Source organism: Oncorhynchus mykiss, chromosome 11 (genome assembly GCF_057628025.1).
Source record: "Oncorhynchus mykiss isolate SJ-2025 chromosome 11, ASM5762802v1, whole genome shotgun sequence".
Taxonomy (NCBI): domain Eukaryota; kingdom Metazoa; phylum Chordata; class Actinopteri; order Salmoniformes; family Salmonidae; genus Oncorhynchus; species Oncorhynchus mykiss.
Window position 1 is genome coordinate 23,464,699 of NC_143032.1, and position 17,941 is coordinate 23,482,639.

A 17,941-nucleotide genomic window follows, 5' to 3' on the forward strand; every position below is an offset into this window, starting at 1 on the left:
TTCAATGGAACCAACCAAAATCATACAATTATTTAATACAAAATAGATTTCACCAAAATCAAGGTTTCATAATTATTGTCACTCCTCATTTAGTACTTAGTGCAACCACCTCCGGCAAGGATAACAACATGGATTATTTTCCTGTAATGTTTGACAAGGTTAAGGAAAACATTTGGAGGGATTTTGGATCATTCCTTCATGCAGATCCTTTCAAGATCCTTCACATTCTTGGGTTTGCGCTTACTAACTGCCCTCTTCAACTCAGCCCACAGGTTTTCCATTGGATTGAGGTCCGGCGACTGAGATGGCCATGGCAGAACATTGATTTTGTCACAGAACCATTTCTGTGTGGATCTTGAGGTATGTTTTGGGTCATTGTCTTGTTGGAAAGTCCACCTACGGCCGAGTCCCAGCCTTCTGGCAGAGGCAACCAGATTGTCAGCCAAAATTGCCTGATGCTTTGTGGAATTCATTATGTCATCAATCTTAACCAGTACCCCTGGACCTCTGGAATTAAAACAGCCCCAAAACATCACTGACCCACCACCATATTTCACCGTGGGTATGAGGTGCCTCTCCTAGTATGCATCTCTGTAACGACGCCAAACATGTTGATGCTGTATCTGACCAGAACGTTCAATTTTGGTCTCATCTGATCAGAGCACCTTCTTCCAGTCATAATTTAAATTACGTTTGACAAACTCCAAGCGCTCTCATCTGTGTCTTAGGGTCAGAAAAGGCTTTCTTCTGGCAACCCTTCCAAAGAGCCTGTGGTTGTGACGTCTGATGGTGCTTTTTGAAACCTGGTGACCCCAAGACGCCACCAAGGCCTGCAATTCTTTCACAGCGATTCTTGAGGATTTTGTTGCTTCTCTCACCATCTTCCTCCCTATCCAGGGGGGCAAAATGCATTTGCGTCCTCTACCCGTGAGGTTTTCAACTGTTCCATATCTTTTGAATGTTTTAATAATTGCCCTGACAGTGCTCAGTGGTATATTCAATCATTTGTGGATCTTCTTGTAGCCATTACCAGATTTATGAAGGTCTACGACCATCTGTCTCTTTTGAACTGCCAGTTCTTTTGTTTTCATCATGGTGTTGGATGACAAAGGGCTATTGCATGTGTGTTACCTCATTTCATTCCTGGTTTAATTTTGGTAGATGTTATTTACAATAATCTTTAAGGGTGCCGTTAATTGTGAAACCTTGATTTGGAGGACATTGATTTTTTATTAAATCAATAAATGATTTTGGTGGATTCCATTGAAACATGAATAAAGTACAGTATTTCTCACGTTTGGTATTTTGAGTTTATCTATATAACTATATATATATATTTTATTAAGTATTGTTTGTACATTGCCAGTCAGGGGTGCCAGTAATTTTGTAGCCCACTGTATACATAATAAGTAGTGCATATATGTATCAATCTGATATGTCATTGTAAATTGGAGATGTAATTGATTATATATACTGCTGAGCTGAACGTGGGCCATGAAAACATGAAATAGAACATTGTCCTAGCTTGACGTAGAAACGGGTGAATACCTTTGGAATGCTGAGCCACTTGACTGCACCAGATAGCTGTGTGCGAGTTCATTTCTTTTGACAATGACTCACCGGACTACAGCCATATAGTTTTGAAACTAGAAGAAGAGAGAGAGACAGAGTAGGCAAGAAGGAGTCAGCTGAGATTGGAGTAAAGAATGTTGAGTTGGTCACAAAAACAAGGTAAGCTACTGAGCTAGCGCTAGCTAGCTAATGCCTCCAGATGTAACTCGGAGGTGAAGCCTACTTTCTGAATTAAACAATAGAGTTGATACACACACACTGCTTTGCATACCCAGGAGCTTCAGCATGGGCATACATCTTGCATGACAAGTCCTAGGAGGTATGAAATAGCAACAACATGAAGGTCAAAGTAATTTATTGCACAAAATGAAGCAACTATTGATTAGGAAAGAAAAGGGCAGGCACAACTGCCCCGCTAATAATGCTGTGTTCGTAACCTAGAGGGAAGTGGGAATTTACCACCAGAGTGGTGCCAATGAATTTTACTTGTAAGCAAACATTCCATAACTGTAGGTGGCAGTAAATTGCCATACTTGGCATTATACATGTTCAAACAACACACTCTAGATGGCAGTATACACACTTTCAGTTTGTTTGCCAACTAATAGAAGTAATAGAAGAAAAAAATGGACTACTTCAAAATGGAGATGGCCTCAATGAAGCTGCCAGTGCACTCACAGACGCCATAATGGGATATATACAGGTATGAAGATGATATTTCTATCGCTCTCTATTTTTAACACATACAACTAGGAAAAATCTATTTGAATGGCACTCCAACTGGTAATTACTGGTGGGAATTTAGCAGTTGTGAAGTCATAAATACTAGTTGGATGCATTCACGTGCTTTGAAAAAGTAGAGAATCGCCCGATTGGCTAATGGCCAACAAGCGGTGTCAACCATAAACTAAAAGTACGGCTATCAGGCTTGAAAACAAATGAGTGTTCAAAAACCATATTAATAGATAGCTTTTTTAAACAATGTTTTGTATTTTTTATTTAATTGCCAAAAATGCTGTTTAAGGTCATTTCCTTAATAGGTGATGTCAGAGGTCACCATGTGGGAGAAGTTGGATTTCAAGGATGATAGACGAGAGAAACAGAGAAATGCTGATAAATCGTGGCAGCCACTGAAAAAAATGTGTTTTTTTAAATGTGCGCCGAGACTCGCTATTAAGATCAAAGTGACAAGTTACAGCATCAGGTTGTCCGAGGAACCTCCAAGGTAACTAGCTAGCTTGTAATCCTTACTCTTCTGCTGGAATCAATAAAGGAATTTCCACATATTGATCTGCAGTTAGAGAGATAGAGCAACAGCCTTTGGGTCAGCAATATTAAATATAGGCCATGGATATAATTTGTTCTCCTTTATGAGGAGAAACAGTGCAATAAAAAAATGGCACATTCAACAGAAATATTAATCTATTCAGCTATGGTTGTGTGCTGTCTGTATTGCAGGGCAAACGGTACCTTTTAGGACTGACGACCCAGTCACGACACAGCACGCCATTTCAATACAGTTTCAGCACAAAACAGCCACATACAGATTATCCATACCATTCCCATAATGAGAGTGGTGACAAGCTGCTTGCTGTAGACTTGGGGTTAAAGACATAAAGCTTTCTCAACAAAGACAAAGAGATAAAGCAGTGGGATCACAGTGTGACCTCCCACACAGCACAGCCTGGCCAGTCTGTGTGGAGACATAAAAGCAGTGGGATCACAGTGTGACCTCCCACACAGCACAGCCTGGCCAGTCTGTGTGGAGACATAAAAGCAGTGGGATCACAGTGTGACCTCCCACACAGCACAGCCTGGCCAGTCTGTGTGGAGACATAAAAGCAGTGGGATCACAGTGTGACCTCCCACACAGCACAGCCTGGCCAGTCTGTGTGGAGACATAAAAGCAGTGGGATCACAGTGTGACCTCCCACACAGCACAGCCTGGCCAGTCTGTGTGGAGACATAAGAGCAGTGGGATCACAGTGTGACCTCCCACACAGCACAGCCTGGCCAGTCTGTGTGGAGACATAAGAGCAGTGGGATCACAGTGTGACCTCCCACACAGCACAGCCTGGCCAGTCTGTGTGGAGACATAAGAGCAGTGGTGGTGTGGTGCCATAATGTACACTCACTAAGTCATGCATGTATTCATGTCACCCAACAGAGCAGAACACCAAGGGCACCAACCGTTTCTATTTCCAGTCAACATGGTTGTGTCGTGTCTCTCCTTTGAGTGAAGTCTGCTGTTGTAGCCTGGTCCAAAATATGTTTGAGCTGTTCGCCACAAACATTGGAGTTGATAAGATAGCACAAACTGATCTGGGATCAGTCTATTGTTGTTGGGTTTTCGCTCTAGCATGCGAAAATGTTAAGATAGCTTTACATTTATACACTCACTCACTTTATCCACCAACTCCTACATTCAGGAGTTACACAGCTCATGTCCTGTCTGTCGACGTTAAGGCTTCGGTGACCGGTCAGTTAGTCCTAAATACGGCTGCTAGAATCCTGACTAGAACCAAAACATTTGATCATATTACTCCAGTGCTAGCCTCCCTACACAGGCTTCTTGTTAAGGCAAGGGCTGATTTCAAGGTTTTACTGTTAACCTACAAAGCATTACATGGGCTTGCTCCACGCTACGGTCACAAGACGCAGGCCTCCTAATTGTCCCTAGAATTTCTACGCAAACAGCTGGAGGCAGGGCTTTCTCCTATAGAGCTCCATTTTTATGGAATGGTCTGCCTACCCATGTGAGAGATGCAGACTCGGTCTCAACCTTTAAGTCTTTACTGAAGACTCTTCTCGAACCACCCTTGCTGTCTCTGCCTGGCCGGTTCCCCACTCTCCACTGGGATTCTCTGCCTCTAACCCTATTACAGGGGCTGAGTCACAGGCTTACTGGTGCTCTTTCATGCCGTCCCTAGGAACCCACTCAACCCACTTGATCACTGACGTGATCTTCCTGTCTGGGTTGGCACCCCCCCTTGGGTTGTGCCATGGCGGAGATCTTTGTGGGCTATACTCGGCCTTGTCCTAGGATGGTCAGTTGGTGGTTGAAGATATCCCTCTAGTGGTGTGGGGGCTGTGCTTTGGCAATGTGGGTGGGGTTATATCCTTCCTGTTTGGCCCTGTCCAGGGGTATCATCGGATGGGGCCACAGTGTCTCCTTACCCCTCCTGTCTCAGCCTCCAGTATTTATGCTGCAGTAGTTTATGTGCCGGGGGGCTAGGGTCAGTCTGTTATATCTGGAGTACTTCTCCTGTCTTATCCGGTGTCCTGTGTGAATTTAAGTAGGTTCTCTCTAATTCTCTCTTTTTTTTATGCTAGCAGCATACCACCCTGCATACCACTGCTGGCTTGCTTCTGAAGCGAAGCAGGGTTGGTCTTAGTCAGTTCCTGGATGGAAGACCAGATGCTGCTGGAAGTGGTGTTGGGGGGCCAGTAGGAGGCACTCTTTCCTCTGTTCTAAAAAATATCCCAATGCCCCAGGGCAGTGATTGGGGACACTGCCCTGTGTAGGGTGCCGTCTTTCGAATGGGACGTTAAACGGGTGTCCTGACTCTCTGAGGTCATTAAAGATCCCATGGCACTTATCGTAAGAGTATGGGTGTTAACCCCGGTGTCCTGGCTAAATTCCCAATCTGGCCCTCAAACCATCATGGTCACCAAATAATCCCCAGTTTACAATTGGCTCATTAATCCCCCTCCTCTCCCCTGTAACTATTCCCCAGGTCGTTGCTGCAAATGAGAAAGTTCTCAGTCAACTTAACTGGTAAAATAACAGATAAATACATTTCTTTCTCTCACACGGAGGACCTGAGCCCTAGGACCATGCCTCAGGACTACCTGGTATGATGACTCCTTGCTGTCCACCTGGCTGTGCTGCTGCTCCAGTTTCAACTGTTCTGCCTGCGGCTATGGAACCCTGACATGTTCCCCGGACGTGCTACCTGTCCCAGACCTGCTGTTTCAACTCTCCAGAGACAGCAGGAGGGGTAGAGAAACTCTGAATGATCGGCTATGAAAAGCCAACTGACATTTACTCCTGATGTGCTGACCTGTTGCACCCTTGACAACTACTGTGATTATTATTATTTGACCATGCTGGTCATTTATGAACATTTGAACATCTTGGCCATGTTCTGTTATAATCTCCACCCGGCACAGCCAGAAGAGGATTGGCCACCCCTCACAGCCTGGTTCCTCTCTACGTTTCTTCCTAGGTTTTGGCCTTTCAAGGGAGTTTTTTTTTTTTTTGCCACCGTGCTTCTACACCTGCATTGCTTGCTGTTTGGGGTTTTCGGCTGGGTTTCTGTACAGCACTTTGAGATACAGTGCCTTGCGAAAGTATTCGGCCCCCTTGAACTTTGCGACCTTTTGCCATATTTCAGGCTTCAAACATAAAGATATAAAACTGTATTTTTTTGTGAAGAATCAACAACAAGTAGGACACAACCATGAAGTGGAACGACATTTATTGGATATTTCAAACTTTTTTAACAAATCAAAAACTGAAAAATTGGACGTGCAAAATTATTCAGCCCCCTTAAGTTAATACTTTGTAGCGCCACCTTTTGCTGCGATTACAGCTGTAAGTCGCTTGGGGTATGTCTATCAGTTTTGCACATCGAGAGACTGAAATTTTTTCCCATTCCTCCTTGCAAAACAGCTCGAGCTCAGTGAGGTTGGATGGAGAGCATTTGTGAACAGCAGTTTTCAGTTCTTTCCACAGATTCTCGATTGGATTCAGGTCTGGACTTTGACTTGGCCATTCTAACACCTGGATATGTTTATTTTTGAACCATTCCATTGTAGATTTTGCTTTATGTTTTGGATCATTGTCTTGTTGGAAGACAAATCTCCGTCCCAGTCTCAGGTCTTTTGCAGACTCCATCAGGTTTTCTTCCAGAATGGTCCTGTATTTGGCTCCATCCATCTTCCCATCAATTTTAACCATCTTCCCTGTCCCTGCTGAAGAAAAGCAGGCCCAAACCATGATGCTGCCACCACCATGTTTGACAGTGGGAATGGTGTGTTGCTTTTACGCCAAACATAACGTTTTGCATTGTTGCCAAAAAGTTCAATTTTGGTTTCATCTGACCAGAGCACCTTCTTCCACATGTTTGGTGTGTCTCCCAGGTGGCTTGTGGCAAACTTTAAACAACACTTTTTATGGATATCTTTAAGAAATGGCTTTCTTCTTGCCACTCTTCCATAAAGGCCAGATTTGTGCAATATACGACTGATTGTTGTCCTATGGACAGAGTCTCCCACCTCAGCTGTAGATCTCTGCAGTTCATCCAGAGTGATCATGGGCCTCTTGGCTGCATCTCTGATCAGTCTTCTCCTTGTATGAGCTGAAAGTTTAGAGGGACGGCCAGGTCTTGGTAGATTTGCAGTGGTCTGATACTCCTTCCATTTCAATATTATCACTTGCACAGTGCTCCTTGGGATGTTTAAAGCTTGGGAAATCTTTTTGTATCCAAATCCGGCTTTAAACTTCTTCACAACAGTATCTCGGTCCTGCCTGGTGTGTTCCTTGTTCTTCATGATGCTCTCTGCGCTTTTAACGGACCTCTGAGACTATCACAGTGCAGGTGCATTTATACGGAGACTTGATTACACACAGGTGGATTGTATTTATCATCATTAGTCATTTAGGTCAACATTGGATCATTCAGAGATCCTCACTGAACTTCTGGAGAGAGTTTGCTGCACTGAAAGTAAAGGGGCTGAATAATTTTGCACGCCCAATTTTTCAGTTTTTGATTTGTTAAAAAAGTTTGAAATATCCAATAAATGTTGTTCCACTTCATGATTGTGTCCCACTTGTTGTTGATTCTTCACAAAAAAATACAGTTTTATATCTTTATGTTTGAAGCCTGAAATATGGCAAAAGGTCGCAAAGTTCGAGGGGGCCGAATACTTTCGCAAGGCACTGTATATCAGCTGATGTAAGAAGGGCTATATAAATACATTTGATTTTTCCCTGTTGGCCTTGCTGGCCCTCAAATTCAATACAATGACTGTACCCCAAATAATTACACATAAATACAGTTGAAGTCAGAAGTTTACATACACTTAGGTTGGAGTCATTAAAACTTGTTTTTCAATCACTCCACAAATGTCTTGCTCACAAACTATAGTTTTGGCAAGTCGGTTAGGACATCTACTTTGTGCATGACGCACGTAATTATTCCAACAATTGTTTACAGACAGATTATTTCACTTATAATTCACTCTATCACAATTCCAGTGGGTCAGAAGTTTACATACACTAGGGTTGACTGTGTCTTTAAACAGCTTGGAAAATTCCAGAAAATTATGTCTTGGCTTTAGAAGCTTCTGATAGGCTAACTGACATCATTTGAGTCAATTGGAGGTGTACCTGTGGATGTATTTCAAGGCCTACCTTCAAACTCAGTGCCTCTTTGCTTGACATCATGGGAAAATCAAAAGAAATAAACCAAGGCCTCAGAAAAAAAAAATTGTAGACACAAACAAGTCTGTTTTATCCTTGGGAGCAATTTCCAAAAGCTTGAAGGTACCACGTTCATCTGTACAAACAATAGTACTCAAGTAAACACCATGGGACAACGCAGCCCTCAAACCGCTCAGGAAGGAGACGGGTTCTGTCTCCTAGAGATGAACGTACTTTGGTGCGAAAAGTGCAAATCAATCCCAGAACAACAACAAAGGACCTTGTGAAGATGCTGGAGAAAAGAGGTACAAAAGTATCTATAGCCACAGTAAAACGAGTCCTATATTGACATAACCTGAAAGGCTGCTCAGCAAGGAAGAAGCCACATCTCCAAAACCACCATAAAAAAGCCAGACTACTGTTTGCAACTGCACATGGGGACAAAGGTCGTACTTTATGGAGAAATGTCCTCTGGTCTAATGAAACAAAAATAGAACTGTTTGGCCATAATGACCATCGCTATGTTTGGAGGAAAAAGGAGGAAGCTTGCAAGCCGAAGAACACCATCCCAGCCGTGAAGTACTGGGGTGTTAGCATCATGTTGTGTGGGTGCTTTGCTGCAGGAGGGACTGGTGCACTTCACAAAATAGATGGCATCATGAGGGAGGAAAATTATGTGGATATATTGAAGCAACATCTCAAGACATCAGTCAGGAAGTTAAAGCTTGGTTGTAAATGGGTCTTCCAAATGGACAATGACCCCAAGCATTCTTCCAAAGTTGTGGCAAAATGGCTTAAGGACAACAAAGTCAAGATATTGGAGAGGATCGCCACAAAGCCCTGACCTCAAACCCCCCCCCCCCCCCCCCCCCCGAAAAGTTGGACCCAAGTTAAACAATTGAAAGGCAATGCTACCGAATACTAATTGAGTGTATGTAAACTTCTGACCCACTGGGAATGTGATGAAAGAAATAAGCTGAAATAAATCACTCTACTATTATTCTGACATTTCACATTCTTAAAATAAAAAAGTGGTGATCCTAACTGACCTAAGACAGGGAACTTTTTTTAGGATTAAATGTCAGGAATTGTGAAAACTGAGTTTAAATGTATTTGACTAAGGTGTATGTAAACTTCCGACTTCAACTGTACATAGTGCATTTACATTCTCTCTTGACATCAGAGTAACAGTCTTTCCCACCAAACTCAACATGTATTCTCTTCCCAGACTTAAGACACTGAATCAAAAGAGATGAAATAGACTATCACAGGCCATCTGCTAGCCCCTACAGACTGAGCCAGCTACAGTGAAAGAAACTAATCCCAGAGTACAGATCAGTTGCACTCACTTCCCGGCATTGCAGCACCAAGTTAAACAAACCAGGCAACCAACGACAATAGTTCATAAAGCATAGACATCCCCTGGTAAAGGCTCCTGCCATTTACCGTGTGATTGTTGTTAGTGTGTTTCATGTGTGAGTTTGTATGTGTGTCTGCATGTGTGTGTGTGTGCAAGAGCGAGAGAGAAAGGGGAGTGAGGGACAGACAGGTTTGTAGTGTGTTTGCATGTGTGTGCAAGAGTGAGAGAGAGAAAGAGGGAGTGAGGGACAGACAGGTTTGTACGTGTGTTTGCATGTGTGTGCAAGAGCGAGAGAGAGAAAGAGGGATTGAGGGACAGACAGGTTTGTACGTGTGTGCGACAGAGACAGACAGACAGACAGACGAATACTGTGGACGCCTGAAACAAACCATGCGCTCGCTACGGTAACAGGCTTTAATTTTGGTAATGGGCACTATGTGCCAAAGGCTCATTACATGGCCTTTGAAAAGTGTCCCTGGCCATGTTGAGGCTCAGAAAACAATTAGCACAGAAGCAGAAGGTAAATGAAGTGTAAAAGAAATCAGGGCTTGATGACCGAGTGAGTCTAGTCTCAGGTCTTATCTGAGGCTCTCTGAGGAAAGGATGGAAGCAGAGGGAGGGAGGGGTAATGAGGAGAGGAGAAGGAGAGAAAAAAAAGTTCAATATGCCACATGCTATCTGGGTGTGTAAGCAAGCCAAGCCAAGCCAGCCCTGCCTGGTGTCTGTGGGGGGGGGGGGGGGGGGGCTTGGGTATGAACTCCACAGAGGGGGTTGAGTTTGCAGACGGAGATTGCAGCAGACAGAGGGGTCACATGTGATCAGGTGAGACTGCTCTCCTCCCCTAGGGTACAGAGGTGGCAGTAAATTGTGCAGTGGAGGAAAAGGAGAGGACACAGTCTCGGCTGGCTGTTCTCAAGCTCTCTCTCTGCCTCTCTCTCTGCCTCTCTCTCTGCCTCTCTCTCTGCCTCTCTCTCTGCCTCTCTCTCTGACAAGCCCAGGGATCATCTCTGCTTCGTTGATTGATTAAAAGCGCAATCTGAGCAAACCTGGCCAGGAGTGCAATTACCGGTCCACCGGTTTGGGTGTCACTTCTGAGATGTGCTTGTCTGGGCGTGTATGTTTGAAATGATACCAGTGCCACCACGTACCTAGTACACTCAGCAAGATGTTAAAGATTATCACAGCAAACGCCTTACATAAACTCCCTCTAGCTGTTTATCTCACCACAATATGCTTCTTTGACTGGGACTGAAACTGCCTCATTCAATAATAGTTTTACAATACACATCCTCAAATAGCATTTTTAAAGATCTGAGCCGGTTATCTTTGTTGGCCCCAATTGGCCCTTGAGGATGCCATGGATTAAATGTAAAACAATTCCATTTCCTACACCATGTAAGGAACTCATAAGCAATCACAGCACTCAGACAAAACCCCAACTAATACGAGGATCTTCCAAGGCAGCCTAAATCATTTCAATAACACTTCATAGCTTGCCTGGACCCATCATTTGCAAGTCAGTGTTCCCAGACAACCAGGTTATGGAAAGACATCGGGTGTGCTCTGCTACCATAAGAATTATACCTATTTCTATAATAATAATAATATGACATGTACTGTAAATGCCATTTTGAGATGCTTTTATACAAAGAGACTTACAGTCATGCGTACATACATTTTTTTTTTATATACACTGCTCAAAAAAATAAAGGGAACACTAAAATAACACATCCTAGATCTGAATGAATGAAATATTCTTATTAAATACTTTTTTCTTTACATAGTTGAATGTGCTGACAACAAAATCACACAAAAATTATCAATGGAAATCAAGTTTATCAACCCATGGAGGTCTGGATTTGGAGTCTCACTCAAAATTAAAAGTGTAAAACAACACTACAGGCTGATCCAACTTTGATGTAATGTCCTTAAAACAAGTCAAAATGAGGCCTCCACGTGCCTGTATGACCTCCCTACATAGCCTGGCATGCTCCTGATGAGGTGGCGGATGGTCTCCTGATGGATCTCCTCCCAGACCTGGACTAAAGTATCCACCAACTCCTGGACAGTCTGTGGTGCAACGTGGCGTTGGTGGATGGAGCAAGACATGATGTCCCAGATGTGCTCAATTGGATTCAGGTCTGGGGAACAGGCAGGCCAGTCCATAGCATCAATGCCTTCCTCTTGCAGGAACTGCTGACACACTCCAGCCACATGAGGTCTAGCATTGTCTTGCATTAGGAGGAACCCAGGGCCAACCGCACCAGCATATGGTCTCACATGGGGTCTGAGGATCTCATCTCGGTACCTAATGGCAGTCAGGCTACCTCTGGAGGCTACCCATGGAGGGCTGTGCGGCCCCCCAAAGAAACACCATGACTGACCCACCGCCAAACCGGTCATGCTGGAGGATGTTGCAGGCAGCAGAACGTTCTCCACGGCGTCTCCAGACTGTCACATGTGCTCAGTGTGAACCTGCTTTCATCTGTGAAGAGCACAGGGCGCCAGTGGTGAATTTGCCAATCTTGGTGTTCTCTGGCAAATGCCAAACGTCCTGCACGGTGTTGGGCTGTAAGCACAACCCCACCTGTGGACATCGGGCCCTCATACCACCCTCATGGAGTCTGTTTCTGACCATTTGCACATTTGCGGCCTGCTGGAGGTCATTTTGCAGGGCTCTGGCAGTGCTCCTCCTGCTCCTCATTGCACAAAGGCGGAGGTAGCGGTCCTGCTGCTGGGTTGTTGCCCTCCTAAGGCCTCCTCCACGTCTCCTGATGTACTGGCCTGTCTCCTGGTAGCGCCTCCATGCTCTGGAAGCATAGGAACTTTATTTTTTTGAGCAGTATATATTTTTTACCTTTATTTTACTAGGCAAATCAGTTAAGAACAAATTCTTATTTTCAATGACGGCATAGGAACAGTGGGTTAACTGCCTGTTCAGGGGCAGAACGACAGATTTGTACCTTGTCAGCTCGGGGATATGAACTTGCAAGCTTTCGGTTACTAGTCCAACGCTCTAACCACTAGGCTACCCTGCCGCCCCCTGCCGCACCAGGCTACCCTGCCGAATCTAACCCACGTCCCTGGACGTGCAAGCGCCATGCTCTACAGACTATGGTTTCAGATTTTCACAAAAATCTAGCAAGTTTCAGTACCGGGAATAATTCATAATTATCCAGAGAGTCCCAAGAAATAGCAACAAAAAAAAGCCCATTTAAAGCTATTCAAAACCAAGATATGGTCACTATGCCAGGGTTCTCCCCAAATAAGAGAAGTGCTGCACCACAATGTAAAGATTTTAGAGCAAATTAAACTGATATTTAGTCATGATAAAGTAACTATCTTTGATTGCCAAGGACAATGTTGTGAATTGGGAAACAGGCCATTCACGAATTCAGAGTGTTATCATGTTCCTAAATTAATTCAGCGCATTCCAGCAGTAGCGATCTCGACATAACCGACTAAACTCAACTTCACAGTTTACTATGGAGTTGAGCGGCGACTAGTGTGGGCAGACAGTAGCGCCGACATCACATAAAATGAGTATAGCACACAAACTTTGTAACAGCAGTCAAACAACAAAGTCAAATGTCCAAAGTTGCTAAGCCTGCTAGAAAACCTCCCACTAAATCGAGTTGATTATACAGATAGCAGATCAGCTCATGGTTAATGGGAAATGAACTGTGGGAATAGTTTAAATATCTAAACTCGGTTTAAAAAATATCCATATCTACTCTCATACTGTTTGTTGTTCACATTCTCTACCGAAGCTTTCAAATGGGCAGCAATACCAAACAGTGCAGAGAAGAGAAACATTTTATAGCGGTATTTTGACATGCATAAGCAAGAGACGTGCTTTGATAATGGAGCCTATGGATTACAGAATGAAGGTAGGAATGTTTATGAAAGACAGGAGTCAGGATGTTGGGTTTCAGTGGGACAGGGGAAGATAGAATTTTCCCTCATTCCTGTCTGAATTGCTCACAGACGTCATGTATGCGACAGGGATGCCTGTGTAGTGAATTGTGCATAGGCCTATTCAATTTGGGAGTTTCTGAAGAGTCACAATGACAGCTCAAAGAGGTACATGTTTTGTAGGCTATCTGTAGGGACTTCCTGTAGGGTTTATTAACTGCATTCGGGACGGTTGTACAGTCCAGCAATATCAATTATGTGTGTGCTTTTAATTTATGGCGACTTTGTGTGAAGTAAATACGGCAGGCTAAAAGCTTCCACGCGACAACCTATTTGGATAATGTGCCATTAAATGTTTTGCTAATCTGCTGCTGCGCATGTTGAGTATTTTGTGGAATTGCATTAGTGTGACATTGGGGCATTTTTTAAAAATGTATTTCCTGGGTCTTGTCATTTTATTTTTTCGAGAAATGTAAACAAAGCATGTTCCCGGGAAACTCTCGGGATCCCGATTACCCGTGTTAATCTACTACCGACTGAGCCATACAGGAACACAAGCTCTTGATTTTAAAAAACCCACTCTAATAGAAATCCAGCTAGGTTTTAATCATTTACATGCACACACACAAAAGACATGCTACACATTTAACTGATATGAGTGCCTGGGTGCCGTCCGTGGATATTAAAATAAGACATGTGTATTTAATTGCACCAGAGATGGCAATTATAATGAGATTTAAAAAGCCATTTCCAATGGCAGGCAGGAGTAGTTTAGTGATGGTTTTAAGTGCAGAGGCAGGAAGAAGGTCACGTCACTGTTGCCATTAGTCCCTGAATAAAGATGCTAATGAAGGGTTTGACTTACTGCACTCCACTGTGGCTACTGCCTTCATAAAAGGTTCCATTAGATTCCCTCAGTCCAGCGTTGAACCAAGGCTTTTTAAGCCAGCTCGATCCAAGCGACTAAAGTGTGCTAAAAAGCTAAATAATATCAGATCTTTTCAGGTAAACAACACTATAATGTTGAAATTTAACTGGCTCTAGGGGAAGATGCTTTGCTATTCACTTCAGAGGCTCTGGTTGGCGATTTTACATTATTCTACTATACTTTTCTTTACTGTACTGTAAATATCATGGCTCCTAAAGAGGGAGGCAAAGGGCAACAGTCTGGTTTGAGTCACTGACCAGTTAGGACAGCTAGAGAGGGGTGAGGAATTCATCCCGAGGTCAGGTCATATGAAGTGAGAAGGAACAGTACTATGACACACACATAGACTTCCACGCCCACGAAGGTTCTAGCGTCAGGCAGGGCCATGACCAGTGAGAGGATTAGCAACAGAGATGCCTTGGCTGTCTAGTTGTGCAAGGAGTTGAATCCGCCTGGTAAGAGGGTATATGTAATCATGTCTTTGCAGATGTATAACCCAGTGAGTGAATGAACTTGGTTTGAGCATTTTCTAATCTGTGAGTTTTTAATCTGTGAGTTCAGAACCTAACAGTGCTGTACTAAACTCTACAGTACTTTGCTGTGCTGTTCTCTACTGTACTGTGATGTCCAAACTTGTGATAGATAATAATACCCAAAGATACAAAAGGATGAAATCTTATAGTAGACTGGATGGATTCATGGAAATAAATATAGAACAGCAACAGCAACCCTGATATTCTGCTTAACAACTGCACACGGAATACCTTCAGTTATCTATCCTACTCAGGATTCCTCAACTTATTCCACCCTCGAGAACAGTGGATGTTGACATGGCTGAACCAGACCCACATTTTTACTCAACTTTGTCTCTAAGAACAAGTAACCAGTTTAATAGATGTGGAGGCTATTGAAACCACAAAGTCATTGATAGATCAATTTCATACAACAACTTTCTATATGAACTAACACACCAATCTCTCACTAGCCTGGGAAAAATAACAGGTGGAAAGACAGAGCCAGTTGCAATGTGAAACTCTTCCAAGAAATGTACAGTGTTTAGTGTTCCAGGATAACCCCAACCTCTTGGGGCCCTCTCCTCCCTCAGCAGGAAACCCCATTGACTTATTGGCTCTCAGTCTCAAGAGCAAAACATTCATCCGAGCTCACTCAGGGTTAAAACCTTTGCAGTTCAGATGCATTTTCTTTGCTAATGGTTAACACATTTTCAATGATCTACTAGCCAAGTAGTTAAAGCCATTAGATTTCTCAATCATCAAAATACCCTTTATTGTCCTTTTGGTCAAATTGTAGACGCTACAATTATTATGCTTAAACATGTGAGATTGAGTACGCCATGACTTATTTGTTTAAATTAATTGCTCTTTGGGGAGCATAGGTCATTCATAAACATTATTATGTACTACATGCTGCAAAGTAATGTTTGTTTACACTTGTCGAGAAGCATGCACAAGTCCCAACACACACAGCAACGGATTAGACAACAGCAAGTTTTCTCCAATGTCTCAGGAAGTGATAAGTTGACCCTTGCCTATAGCCTGCACATTCCACTGGAACAGGCAGAAGTGAACAGTGAAATGACCATGTGATGGCCACATGATCTCTCTGGTGTGTTAGTTAGCAGAACAGAACACTTGTGGATGGTATTATCGCAATAGACTGTACATTCAGTCCATAATGAATAAGAAATACTCCTGGTAAAATAGGACTTCCTAGACTGATCCCTTCCTCGTATATGCAAGCGTGGTTATTGTATTTATTATAAAGTATATCATTTCATTGATTAAGTAATTCCATACACAGTAGTGATGGTTTTCATAAAATGGAAGAAAAATGGGCATGTATAATGGAAACATGATAAATAATTTATTTTTGATTCAATACCAGGTGCAGCATAAAGCCAACAATACAGCAATAGACATCCATTGCCTGGGTTTGACTCAAGAAAGCAACAGATGATGTGCCATTTGTTTGCTTTGCAAAACAATAAGGTATATGTGAATATTATATCCCATTTCATTATATTCCATTCTATTAGACTGTATTATTTCCAAAACACATCACAACAACAAACTGCATACACTAACTCAAAACAAACCAACACCCACAGGATAAACTTTGCCCCAATAACTTCAAGGCATCCCTCTTGTCCACAGTGAAAAAACATCAGAAAATCTCTGCCACAACAAAGTATCAATGAACCATTATTCAACGTTAACTTAGCCGTATTGTTAACTGTCTTGCAAGTATGATGGGGTAGTTGCTGTGATAAAGCTATTTTTTTTTCAACAACTGTTTTAATGGGAAACATAAAGATCTATTCCTCATACAAGCATACCAAAACCAGCCCTTTGTATTGGTAAAGCACCTGAATTATAAATACATGACAATAATGTAATTTATACGGTCAATAATGACACTTATTTCGTTATCGAAGACATGCAACATGTGATAACAGTGACACAGCAACAAAAATGCGAATTAACATTTCTGATACAGCAGTATTTGATGGAGCAGAATAATAAAGTAGCCTTATACCTCGATATCTGGAAGATCCTTGCTCAGCATTCTAGACATTGCCTTTCGAAGAAATGTGAGTTGTCAAAATAAAAAAGGACGTGCGAAATGCAAACTATGTTGTATGCTATCAGTGACCTGTTTGATTTCTTGAAGCAATATTTACAATCGCCACAATAGTTTGGAGCAGACCAACCGAGCGCAGCTAACGTTATCAAGGAATCTCCTACCTGACTAGTTTCTGTCTTAATTCTATATTTTCAAAATGATTTGTTACCAAGTCATTGGCGTTTCTTTTGGCGATTTATAGCCTAAGCTTGATATGGATAACGTTAGTTTCGAAATTATACTGACTGGTTGTTGTTATTCTTGCTTCGTTTAGGACCATACGGAATTGAGGAATCAAAAAAAGTTCAGAAGCGAAACTTGGAACACGGAGTTTCTACTGGTTTCTAAGCCCAGAGGCGAGACTTATTGGAACTCTTGCGAAACAGACCAAATTGACTAGGCCGTTTTTTGAGAAGTCAATGATTGGTTATTAGTTTTCTAGAAATCTAAAGACACAACTTAGATTCGAGCCAATGTCTTAAGTAGTTGAACATGTTATTACTCGAACCCCATCAAAGTGAAAAACTGATACGTTTTAATTTCCTTTAAAAAAACATTGTATATGCCTTTGAATTGTTGTCGCGAGACGACGACGTGAGTTTAACTATGTTGTGTTCATGACAACCGGGAACTTGGAAATCATGACTTCAGTGATCTTCAGGTCAGAAGTCGACCTTTAGAATGAGGCCCGAGTTCGAATTCCGAGTTGGTAGAACTTTCAAAACGGTTCCCAGATGTCTTGAATGTACTGAAGTCGGAGTTTTCCGAGTTCCAAGGTGTTCTGAACGCGGCATATGCCAACGTCACCATGACTTCACATTGAGTGTGATCGGGGATTTATATTGGAGAAGCAATTTTTGCCTACTTTCGAAGTTCCACCTCGTGCAGCGTGCGGAAGTTGCAGTACGGAATACATATTAGGAACTCTCTCATTCCTCCTTCTCAAACGTCCCTTCCCCTTGTCATGTCTCAATCCTGCACAAATCAAGTGTCACTCTTCCTCCTCAAGCCTCCCTTAATCAAATATCAACACACTAGAGACTAGTCAAAGTCAACCCCTCCTCTTCAAACCTCACCCTTGCATTAGTCACTTATC

The 17,941-nt window shown here is 42.7% G+C and overlaps 1 protein-coding gene and 1 long non-coding RNA gene across 2 annotated transcripts in view; both read right to left on the reverse strand.

The window, feature by feature from the left end:
* Positions 1-17,736, reverse strand: part of LOC110535495 (dihydropyrimidine dehydrogenase [NADP(+)]) — a 210,761-nt gene extending 193,025 nt beyond the window's left edge. Inside the window, exon 1 of the mRNA XM_036935201.2 lies at positions 16,759-17,736. Coding sequence (XP_036791096.1) covers positions 16,759-16,797 — 39 coding nt within the window. The 5' untranslated portion in view covers positions 16,798-17,736. The remainder of the gene's footprint in view (positions 1-16,758) is intronic.
* LOC149979524 (uncharacterized) lies at positions 10,985-12,169 on the reverse strand. The gene is made up of 2 exons (XR_016484425.1): positions 11,748-12,169; positions 10,985-11,686 (listed from the first exon to the last, which is right to left on the reverse strand). It is a non-coding gene; the product is annotated as an uncharacterized LOC149979524 (long non-coding RNA).
* Positions 17,737-17,941: the final 205 nt, after the last annotated feature.